Here is a 12860-nt window from a genome sequence, read left to right as displayed (position 1 = left end):
CCGCAACATCTACAAAATCCGCACGTTCCTAACCCCAGAAACCACAAAGCAACTCATCCACTCCCTCATCATATCACGACTTGACTACTGCAACTCCCTCCTCACTGGCCTGCCTCGCCGCAGGCTATCCCCACTTCAGTCCATCCTGAATACTGCTGGCAGACTCATCCACCTCACCAACCGCTCCATCTCCACCACCCCCCTCTGCCAATCCCTCCACTGGCCTCCACTCAGTGTCCTCCACCCCCCTCTGCCAATCCCTCCACTGGCCTCCACTCAGTGTCCTCCACCCCCCTCTGCCAATCCCTCCACTGGCCTCCACTCAGTGTCCTCCACCCCCCTCTGCCAATCCCTCCACTCAGTGTCCACCACCCCCCTCTGCCAATCCCTCCACTGGCTTCCGATTGCCCAACAGATAAAATATTAACACTGACGTACAAAGCCGTCCACCATACTGCCCCAAACTACATCACTGACCTAATATCCAAGTACCACCCAACATGCACACTCCGCTCCTCACAAGACCTCCTACTCTCCAGTTCCCTGGTCTCCTCCTCCCATGCCCATCTCCAAGACTTCTCCAGGGCCTCCCCCATCCTCTGGAACTCACTACCCCAATCCATCAGACTGTCACCTTCCCTCCTCACCTTTAGGCGCACCCTGAAAACCCATCTCTTCAGAGAAGCCTACCCCACCCTCACCTAACTGCTGATCTCCTCCTCTCTTCCCACTACTCCATCCCCCACAGCTATTTCCTCCTGTACCACTATCCCCTCCCTCCTAGATTGTAAGCTCCAAGGAGCAGGGCCCTCGATCCCCTCGTGTATCACATTGTATTGTTACTGTATTGTCTCCCATTATAATGTACAGCGCTGATCAAACTTTTGGCGCTATATACTGTATAATAATAATAATGTGAGTTAGGGACCTTAGATTGTACGCTCCTCGGGGGCGGGGACTGATGTGAATGTACAATATATATGTAAAGTGCGGCGTAAATTGACGGCGCTGTATAAGTACCTGAAATAAATAAATAATAAATAGTTTTGTTACGTTTAACTGTCTAAGCCAGCGGTTCTCAACCTGGGGGTCGCGACCCCTTTAGGGGTCGAACGACCATTTCCCAGGGGTCGCCTAAGACCATCGGAAAACACATATTTCCGATGGTCTTAGGAACCGAGACACCGCTGCTGTCTCCGGCGATGTGTGGGCGGGATGATACGCTGCTCCTGTCACCTGGCCACACCTCCGGGATCGCTCAGCAGCTCCGCCTCCTCGCCGCTGATTGGCCACCGGAACTGTAGCTCAGGAGAGGCACACAGGCGGCCAATCACCGGCGAGGAGGTGGAGCTTGGAGAGGAGGAGCCGAGCGGCAGCGCGCGTACATCAAAGAAGACCGAGGGAGCTGCCGGAGCGAGTGAAGAGGAGAGCGGCCAGAGAAGGAAGACAGCTGACAGGTAAGTGAGAGAGCGAGCCCAGGCTGGAACAGGGGTCAGCAAAGTAAGTATCATTGGTGTCAGTGGGAGGAATAGTGCCCCATCATTTGTGTCACTAATACCAACGATGGGGCACTATTCCTCCCCTCACTGACACCAACGATGGGGCAGTATTCCTCCCCCCACTGACACCAAGGATGGGGCAATATTCCTCCCCCCACTGACACCAACGATGGGGCAGTATTCCTCCCCCCACTGACACCAACGATGGGGCACTATTCCTCCCCCCACTGACACCAACGATGGGGCACTATTCCTCCCCCCACTGACACCAACGATGGGGCACTATTCCTCCCCCCACTGACACCAATGATGGGGCACTATTTCCCCCCCCCCCCCTGACCCCAATGATGGGGCACTATTCTCCCCTCCACCACACTGACATCAATGATGGGGCACTATTCCTCCCACTGACACCAGTGATGGGGCACTATTCCTCCCCCCACTGACACCAACGATGGGACACTATTTCCCCCCCCCCTGACCCCAATGATGGGGCACTATTCCTCCCACTGACACCAACGATGGGGCACTATTCCTCCCACTGACACCAACGATGGGGCACTATTCCTCCCACTGACACCAACGATGGGGCACTATTCCTCCCACTGACACCAACGATGGGGCACTATTCCTCCCACTGACACCAACGATGGGGCACTATTCCTCCCACTGACACCAACGATGGGGCACTATTCCTCCCACTGACACCAACGATGGGGCACTATTCCTCCCACTGACACCAACGATGGGGCACTATTCCTCCCACTGACACCAACAATGGGGCACTATTCCTCCCACTGACACCAACGATGGGGCACTATTCCTCCCACTGACACCAGTGATGGGGCACTATTCCTCCCACTGACACCAGTGATGGGACACTATTCCTCCCACTGATAGCAACGATGGGGCACTATGCATCCCACTGACACCAGTGATGGGGCACTATTCATCCCACTGACATCAGTGATGGGGCACTATTCCTCCCACTGACACCAGTGATGGGGCACTATGCATCCCACTGACACCAGTGATGGGGCACTATTCATCCCACTGACATCAGTGATGGGGCACTATTCCTCCCACTGACACCAGTGATGGGGCACTATTCATCCCACTGACATCAGTGATGGGGCACTATTCCTCCCACTGACACCAATGATGGGACACTATTCCTCCCACTGACACCAATGATGGGGCACTATTCCTCCCACTGACACCAATGATGGGGCACTATTCCTCCCACTGATACCAACGATGGGGCACTATTCCTCCCACTGACACCAGTGATGGGGCACTATTCATCCCACTGATACCAACGATGGGGCACTATTCCTCCCACTGACACCAATGATGGGGCACTATTCCTCCCACTGACACCAATGATGGGGCACTATTCCTCCCACTGACACCAATGATGGGGCACTATTCCTCCCACTGACACCAATGATGGGGCACTATTCCTCCCACTGACACCAATGATGGGGCACTATTCATCCCACTGACATCAGTGATGGGGCACTATTCCTCCCACTGACACCAATGATGGGGCACTATTCATCCCACTGACACCAGTGATGGGGCACTACTACTCCCACTGCAAAATTACAGTTATGAAGTAGCAATGAAAATAATTTTATGGTTGGGGGTCACCACAACATGAGGAACTGTATTAAGGGGTCGCGGCATTAGAAAGGTTGAGAACCACTGGTCTAAGCAAATGCAAAAAGAAAATATGTTGGAAGGCAATATTTATGAATAAAAAGCATATATGTATTACATTGTTATCTTAAGTGATGTCATTATCGCTGAATAAACAGGTCCATGGAAGAAGTGTAAAAATTGCTTTGCTCCATTGGGAAGGGGGGAGTGTGAGAGACAAAGTGATTGAGCTTTAAGTTGCTGGAGTTGTAGTTCACACAAGGCTCCCCTGTGAAATTGTTAATTGGTCCAGAACTGTCACATGGATGAGTCACCTGACCCTCCATACCCAGAAGTACAGCTTTTGGTGCTTAACCTCCCTGGCGGTATTCCCGAGTGTAGCTCGGGGTAACATTTCAGTACCAAAAGCGGTAACCCCGAGCTACACTCGGGAATACCATGCGGCGCTGCTCCGGCATGTGTTCTTCACTTACCTTACCCTGCGCTCCCACGATGTGTCCCCTGCAGCGTCCCCGGCCATCTCCTCCGGCCGATGCCGGCATCCGGCTTCTGTGTCCTGTCCCTGTGACGTCGGGACGTACGGGCGCCGCCGGCGGCGGGAAATTTAAAAATTTTAAAAAATGTCTTTTTTTTTTTTTTCATTTTACACAGTAAAACATTGCTGTTTCAACCTATTTCACATACATATTGTCCCGAGTGCTTTGTCCGGCGCCCTGCCTGCATTTTGTCTGTTCTTTCTGCCTGGAAACTGAGAAACGTCCATGGCGTCCAAAAAGCGTCCCTTTAGGTCAGACGCGGTTTTAGACCGGCTAGAGAACAGCGATAGTAAATCAGAACCACTTACAGAATTGAGTGATAATGATTCGTGGGGGAAATTCGTCATCAGAAACTGAAAACGATTTTGCGACTGAGCTCAGCGATGTGCGAACTTGGCGCTCTATTTCACATTTCAGTGTTTTTGGTTTGATTATATTATTGAATTAAATTTATTATTATTATTTTTTATGATTATTTATTAAGTTATAATTTATGATTTTGTGTTTCAAATTTTATCCTCCCCGGGATGTTTACTAGACTCTTGTTCGGACAGATTTCAGTGAGTTTTTCCTAAAAATTACAGCCTACAATAAAAAAATACATATTTCCATGCAAAAAAATGGTACCGCTTTCAGCACCAAAAATCGGAAATAATCATACCGCCAGGGAGGTTAATGTATGAAGGTTGTGATGGTAACAATGTCTGCTAAGACAAGAAGATGGCGGGATCACGTTGGTCAACTCACATTATACGTTGATAAAAGAGGGACAATGCTGCCTGTGAGTATCACAGAGCCAATTACATTATCAGTGTTTTAAGGGACTAGAGTTAGTGTCATCATCAGGGCATAAAGGGCCATTATCCTGAGCGCTCTGACATAACATTTGGGCCCCAACGAACTGGCCAGCAGAAGACAGCATATTATAGACTACTGACTTGTTATAGAGTGGTGAAATTCTTTTTAGTTAGGATTGCCACAGGACACTGTTTATAGGACTTCAAGGTAGTGCCATCCTGCAGAAATACGCATCACTCTCCTCTAGGCCCTCAGCCAGTGCCGAGACAATGTCATCTAGAGCCCCAGGCGAACATGCCAAACTGTGCTCCTCACCACCTAGATGAATGGGCATTATGTGTCAGAAAAATCCCCCCTCCCAAAAAAAACTTGAGCACTAATCTGCATGCTTACCACCTTCACAGTACAAGTTCACCCCCTGCTGAAATCTCCCCTCCTAGCACAAATCCTCTCCCCCTTCCCCCCCCTTCCCAACACAAATCCCCCTAAATCAGCACTCCTACCCCCTGACCCCTCAAATTTCTCCTTCTAGAACAATTCTTACCCCTACTGCCTTCCAAATTCCGCCTCCCAACACAAATCCCCCTAAATCAGCACTCCTACCCCCTGACCCCTCAAATTTCTCCTTCTAGAACAATTCTTACCCCTACTGCCTTCCAAATTCCGCCTCCCAACACAAATCCCCCTAAATCAGCACTCCTACCCCCAGACCCCCCAAATATTTCCTTGTAGAAGAATTCTTTCCCCTGCTGCCTTCAAAATTCCCCCTCCCAACACAAATCCCCTCCCCCTCAGTCTCCTAATAGTGTCCCTCACCTCACATAATACAACAGTGCCCAGGGTAGCTGCCCCTTCCGGCCACCCCTTTTCCTGGCCCTGACCTCAGCCCAGCTCTTGCTGAGGCCCAGACTGCAGCTCTTTAGCTCCCTTCAGCTGTCTGTAGGGGCAGCATCCCCCAGAGACTTGGAATCCTACTGGAGAGGAAGAATGCTCACCCAGAGCGTCCCAAAACTGTATCTCCTCCCCAGCTGCCTTCTGGATGCTTCTTTCCAGCGACTGGCTGGGGCATAAGTATTCATACTGGTCATCTTCCTGCCCTATATTCTGGAAGTTTCCTCCATAACCAATTGGGAGAAATCAAACACTTAGGAACCCTGAACAGGCAAAAACAATCAATCACTGCTCCACTCAGTGAAGCCAAAAACTAAAGTTACCCAACAGCCTAACTAGAGGAGGACACTAAGACAAATAATCAAACCTCCGCAGCATCCCTTTCCTGCCAAGAGATAGACCTGCTAAGGGGTCTACCGGGAACAGCGGCACTTTGAAGCCATCATCTTCGTTGCTCAACACAGCAGGCTCAGGTAACAACCATCTCATGTCTTCGTGTCCCCGTAGACCAGGGGTGTCAAACTGGCGGCCCTCCAGCTGTTGCGAAACTACAAGTCCCATCATGCCTCTTCCTTTGGCAGTCATGCATGTAACTGTCAATCTTGCAATGCCTCATGGGACTTGTAGTTTGGCAACAGCTGGAGGGCCCCCAGTTTGACATCCGTGCTGTAGACACTGCACTTGTACAAGGTGTCAGAATGCATAGTTGACAACGCATGGCCATGTCCAAACACCGACACAATGGTACCAGCCAGGGTTGGAATGACAACTCATGGGGCCCCCGGACAATAGGGGATCATGGGGCCCCTGTGTCCTCGCCCACACTCAAACCACACTCAAAAAGGCCTATGAAAGGTACCAGGGGCATCTCATGGGCCCCTTACTGACCTCGGGCAGTGCCCGAGTTTCCAAATGGCCAGTCCACCCCTGGTAGCAGCTACACAAGGACAAGTCACCTTGCCAGCTTAGTACTCACCAACTCTTAAGAAAGACTAAAAGTATCTTCTGGTGCAATGGCCTCCAGAACGTGTTCTTCCCCCACGATGCATCCTGTACTAAAGTCTAACCCTGGAAAGATCTCTGATGTATATACCGTAACTAAATCTCGATACTTAGGGATCATTAATAATGTATCTAATGAAGATGACACCTGAAATATACAGCAATCCCCCATCAGCTCGTATAGATCACAAGGACAGGTCAGGTTACCGGACTAAATATTGTACAGCTGTAGAGTGAAATGTTCACTTAGGAGTAGTTATATTTTGTGCTGAGGGAAACGGGTATATACACTATATTGCCAAAAGTATTGGGCCGCTGGCCTTTACACACACATGACCATTAATGGCCTCTTAGTCTTAGTCCGTAGGGTTCAATATTGAGTTGGCCCCGCCCTTTCCACACACATGACCATTAATGGCCTCCCAGTCTTAGTCCGTAGGGTTCAATATTGAGTTGGCCCCGCCCTTCCCACGCACATGACCATTAATGGCCTCCCAGTCTTAGTCCGTAGGATTCAATATTGAGTTGGCTCCGCCCTTTCCACACACGACCATTAATGGCCTCCCAGTCTTAGTCCGTAGGATTCAATATTGAGTTGGCCCCGCCCTTTCCACACACATGACCATTAATGGCCTCCCAGTCTTAGTCCGTAGGGTTCAATATTGAGTTGGCCCCGCCCTTTGCAGCTATAACAGCTTCAACTCTTCTGGGAAGGCCGTCCACAAGGTTTAGGAGGGTGCCTATGGGAAGGTTGGACCATTCTTCCAGAAGCACATTTGTCAGGTCAGGCACTAATGTCAGGGGAGGAGGCCTGGCTCGCAGTCTCCGCTCTAATTCATCCCAAAGGTGTTCTATGGGGTTGAGGTCAGGACTTTGTGCAGGACAGTCAAGTTCCTCCACCCCAAACTGACTCCTCCATGTCTTTATGGACCTTGCTTTGTGCACTGGTGGGCAGTCATGTTGGAACAGGAAGGGGCCATCCCCAAACTCTTCCCACAAAGTTGGGAGAATGAAATTGTCCAAAATGTCTCGGTATGCTTACACTTTAAGAGTTCCCTTCACTGAAACTAGGAGGCCAAGCCCAACCCCTGAGGAACAACCCCACACCATAGTCTCCCCTCCGCTAAACTTTATACTTGACACAATGCAGTCAGGCAAGTACCGTTCTCCTGGCAACCACCAAACCCAGACACGTCCATCGGATTGCCAGACAGAGAAGCGTGATTGGTCACTCCAGAGAACACGCCTCCTCTGCTCTAGAGGCAAGTGGCAGCGTGCTTTACACCACGGCATCCGACACTTTGCATTGCACTTGGTGATGGAAGGCTTGGATGCAGCTGCTCGGCCATGGAAACCCATTCCATGAAGCTCTCTACGCACTGTTGTTGGGCTCATCTGAAGGCCACACCAAGTCTGGAGGTCTTTAGCTATTGACTCTGCAGACAGTTGGTGACTTCTGCGCACTGTGCGCTTCAGCATGCGCTGACCCCGCCCTGTCATGTGACGTGGCCTACCACTTGGTGGCTGAGTGGCTGTTGTTCCCAGTTGCTTCCACTTTGTTATAATCCCACTAACAGTTGAGCGTGGAATATTTAGTAGCCAGGAAATGTCACGGATAGACTTATTGCACAGGTGGCCACCTATCACGGGACCACGCTTGGAGTCACTGAGCTCCTGAGAGTGACCCATTCTTTCACCAATGTTTGTAGAAGCCGTCTGCATGCCTAGGGGATGGATTGTATACACCTGTGTCCATGGAGGGGATTGGAACACCTGAATCACATGATATGGAGGGGATTGGAACACCTGAATCACATGATTGGGAGGGCGGGGCCAATAGTTTTGGCAATATAGTGTATATGAAGTGCTTACCTCAGAAGGAGCTGCTTATATTTGGGTCCTCTGACTCTGGATGTCAACAACCTTCCCAGCAATACCAAACCCTCTGACACACCAAGGCTGAAAGGTGAATGGTTATTGTAGCAACACACAATAAATCAACAGCCAAAAATAGTTATAAAATAACATTAAATAACGAGCAGACCAATGACTGATCCTTAGTTTCTATTCTACGGGAGGGCAATGCAAGGAACATGGCCTGCCAGTCTCTAGCCAGCCTGCTCCTACTGGCCAGTGCGTTGGGGCCCAAATCCAGGGCGCTCAAACATAAGTCCCTCTGAACCCAGGTATAGGTGCCTATGCGGTGTCCCACGTGAGCAATGTATAAGTAGGGTGCAGTAGGATATGGCCTGTGGACTCTCACTGACACCTAGGATGGTGACTTGTCTCCTATTCCCAGTCTGGGGGTCAGCAATGCCAGCTGCAGTGATGTCGCCCCCACAATCAGACAGCGACACCAGGCTTGATGGTGGAAATGTCAACAACTCGGCCCCTCTGCATCCCCCGCACTGCAGTGAATTGTCCCGTCAGCACAACGTTCTCTCAACGACTGCCTCAAGCCCAAGAGTAGTCTCTTCTTCTCCTCCTTTGCAGAGCTTTAAAATTGCTGGGGCCTGTACAGGGGCGGACTAACAACTCATGGGGCCCCCAGGCAATAGGGGATCATGGGGCCCCTGTGTCCTTGTCCAAACTCAAAAAAGCCTATGAAAAACGTACCAGGGGCATCTCATGGGGCCCCCTACTGACCCCGGGCCCTTGGGCAGTGCCCGAGTTTCCAAATGGTCAGTCCGCCCCTGCTCCTGTAGTTCCAGATGTAATCTGTAGATAGCCCTAGTCTCCCTGGGGACTACATCCCCCACAGGTCCTTTCCCAGGCTGCACAGCCATAGCATTACTGCTTCCTTTGTTTTCCTGGGTGGTGGGCGGGGCTTTCTTCTGGCTGTACCACACCTTACAAGTCACCACATCAGGTGTATCCCTTTAAATATGTACTAAACCAGGAGCACAGCTATCCTTCTAGAAACAATAGTAATAAGCAGGATGGGAATGTCACCAAAGGGGCAATATACTAGAATACTGCTCTTCCAGGCTGGGAAATACAGCGTATACTAACCAATCACTGCAATCGTCATCCGCCAACCAGAGCCCTACACTCCTAGTTCATCAATGTAGTATTTGTACAAAAAAAAGGTAAATATAGGGAGTATATGTATACAGTTGCCTCATGTCTGAGTATTACTAGTACAATGTGTGTGTTCAGTACCGCCATGCTGGGAAATACGCACATACTGCCCACTGTCATGCCCTCTGGCATTCCTATACTGAGCATACTGCCCACTGTCATGCCCTCTGGCATTCCTATACTGAGCATACTGCCCACTGTCATGCCCTCTGGCATTCCTATACTGAGCATACTGCCCACTGTCATGCCCTCTGGCATTCCTATCCTGAGCATACTGCCCACTGTCATGCCCTCTGGCATTCCTATACTGAGCATACTGCCCACTGTCATGCCCTCTGGCATTCCTATCCTGAGCATACTGCCCACTGTCATGCCTTCTGGAATTCCTATCCTGAGCAAACTGCCCACTGTCATGCCCTCTGGCATTTCTATCCTGAGCATACTGCCCACTGTCATGCCCTCTGGCATTTCTATCCTGAGCAAACTGCCCACTGTCATGCCCTCTGGCATTCCTATCCTGAGCATATTGCCCACTGTCATAAAATCTGGGCACATTCTGCCTGCTGTCATACCATCTGCATTCTGCTCCTGCGTATACTGGCTGCTTTTATATCCTTCACAATCCTCTCCTGCACATAATAACCCTTCAGCACACTTCTTTTGCATATGCTGCCTGCTGTCCTACCCTCCGCACTCCTCTCCTGCACGTACTGCCTGCTGTCCTACCCTGCGCACTCCTCTCCTGCACGTACTACCTGCTGTCCTACCCTCTGCACTCCTCTCTTGCACGTACTGCCTGCTGTCCTACCCTCCGCACTCCTCTCCTGCACGTGCTACCTGCTGTCCTACCCTCCGCACTCCTCTCCTGCACATGCTACCTGCTGTCCTACCCTCCGCACTCCTCTCCTGCACGTACTACCTGCTGTCCTACCCTCCGCACTCCTCTCCTGCACATACTACCTGCTGTCCTACCCTCCGCACTCCTCTCCTGCACGTGCTACCTGCTGTCCTACCCTCCGCACTCCTCTCCTGCACATGCTACCTGCTGTCCTACCCTCCGCACTCCTCTCCTGCACGTACTACCTGCTGTCCTACCCTCCGCACTCCTCTCCTGCACATACTACCTGCTGTCCTACCCTCCGCACTCCTCTCCTGCACATACTACCTGCTGTCCTACCCTCTGCACGCCTCTCCTACAAGTACTGTCAGCTGTTATACCCTCTACATTCCTGCCCTGCATGTACTGCCTGCTGTCCTACCTCCCGCCACTCCTCTTCTGCACATACTGGCTGCTGTCATACCCTCTGGCACACCTCTACTTCACGCACTGTCCTTTGTTGTACCCTCCATTCCCACACATACTGCTTGCTGTCATATATTGCGCACTTCTTTTCTGCATACTGTCCTTCTCTGCACCCTCCTCTATCGCACATACTGCCCACTGTCATAACTTCTGCACTCCTTTCTTGCCCATACTCCCTAATATTATACCCTCTGTACTCCTCCTTCCCTGCACATACTGCCCATTGTCATACCCTCTATACTCCACCCATACTGTCCATAGTCATATCCTCTGTACTTCACATTATCCACGCATACTGCCCATTATCATACCCTCTGTACACCACCTTATCCACCCATACTGCCCGTTGTCATACCCTCTGTACTCCACCTTATCCACCCATACTGCCCATTATCATACCCTCTGTACTCCACCTTATCCACCCATACTGCCCATTGTCATACCCTCTGTACGCCATTTTATCCACCCATACTGTCCATTATCATAACCTCTGTACTCCTTATCTGCACATACTGCCCACTGTCACAACCTCTGCACTCCTTTCCTGCCCATACTCCCTGATATCATACCTTCTATACCTCTGCTTATCTGCACATACTGCCTGTTACTGTACCCTCTCTACTCTACCGTATCAGCATATACTGCCACCAGTCATACCCTCTGTACTCCCCCAAATCCTCAAATACTGCCCGTTGTCATACCCTCTGCACTCTAATTTATCCACCCATACTGCCCATTGTCATACCCTCTGCACTCCACTTTATCCACACATACTGCCCATTGTCATACCCTCTGTACTGCACTTTATCGACACATACTGCCCATTGTCATACCCTCTGCACTCCACCTTATCCACCCATACTGCCCATTGTCATACCCTCTGCACTCCACTTTATCCACACATACTGCCCATTGTCATACCCTCTGTACTACACTTTATCCACACATACTGCCCGTTGTCATACCCTCTGCACTGCACCATATCCTCACATAGTTCCTACTGTCATACCCTCTGTACTCCACCTTATCCTCACATACTGCCCGTTGTCATACCCTCTGCACTCCACTTTATCCACACATACTGCCCATTGTCATACCCTCTGTACTACACTTTATCCACACATACTGCCCGTTGTCATACCCTCTGTACTGCACCATATCCTCACATAGTTCCTACTGTCATACCCTCTGTACTCCACCTTATCCTCACATACTGCCCATTGTCATACCCTCTGCACTCCACTTTCTCCACACATACTGCCCGTTGTCATACCCTCTGCACTCCACTTTCTCCACACATACTGCCCGTTGTCATACCCTCTGCACTCCACTTTATCCACACATACTGCCCGTTGTCATACCCTCTGTACTCAACCTTATCCACCCATACTGCCTGCTGTCATACCTTCTGTAATCCTCCTTATCCTCACATACTGCCTACTGTCATACCCTCTATACTCATATTCCATCCACCCCTCCAACTTTTACCACTGCACCCTACTCACCTCCATACCTACACACCTTACAACCTGCTCTCACCAGCACACCATAGCGCTTTACTCCCTATGGTGCCTGTGCATGAAACACGTCTGCTCTCACCAATGTGCCCAAGCTACCCTTCGCTCTCATCACCATGCCTGTCCGCCCCCCTTCCTTACCTGAGCCCCATCATCCCTTACGCTCACCACTGCAGATGCCACCACGCCAACCCCTGTGCTGGCACTACCACACCGGCCACCACCTCAACTCTTCTGCTCGCACCACCGCATCTGCAGCTAATCCAACTTCCCATCCCCAATACCATTAATTCTAGAACAGGCGCACTTTTTTAGCCAGTTAAAAATTGGAAACAATCTTACTTTATTGGTGGGGAAGGTTGACTATTACATGCAGATCCTTATGGACGTTTGGGAAACCAAGTCAAGCAGGTCGCTTATTCTATTCTGAGTTTTGTGCCTGAGGATCAGATCCTCGAAGGTCTCAGGTGTATGGTAAAGATTACCTGCTGTCAGTACAAAGTTGACAACATCTCACATTGACAAAAACATTGTTGTAGCAACAACTAAGATCAATTGTGTGAAGAAGGTC

The 12860-nt window shown here is 50.5% G+C and overlaps 1 protein-coding gene across 1 annotated transcript in view; it reads right to left on the bottom strand.

The window, feature by feature from the left end:
- Positions 1-9967, bottom strand: part of LOC149434512 (uncharacterized) — a gene marked incomplete at its 3' end in the record, with an annotated part of 99967 nt that extends 90000 nt beyond the window's left edge. The window contains exon 1 of the mRNA XM_089663695.1: positions 9584-9967. Coding sequence (XP_089519821.1) covers positions 9584-9967 — 384 coding nt within the window. The remainder of the gene's footprint in view (positions 1-9583) is intronic.
- Positions 9968-12860: the final 2893 nt, after the last annotated feature.

This window comes from Staurois parvus, unplaced genomic scaffold (assembly GCF_062004578.1).
Source record: "Staurois parvus isolate SC_StPar_1 unplaced genomic scaffold, SC_StPar_1.0 ptg001752l, whole genome shotgun sequence".
Classification (NCBI taxonomy): domain Eukaryota; kingdom Metazoa; phylum Chordata; class Amphibia; order Anura; family Ranidae; genus Staurois; species Staurois parvus.
Note: the sequence above shows the minus strand (reverse complement) of the source record. Positions and strands in the feature narration are given on the sequence as shown.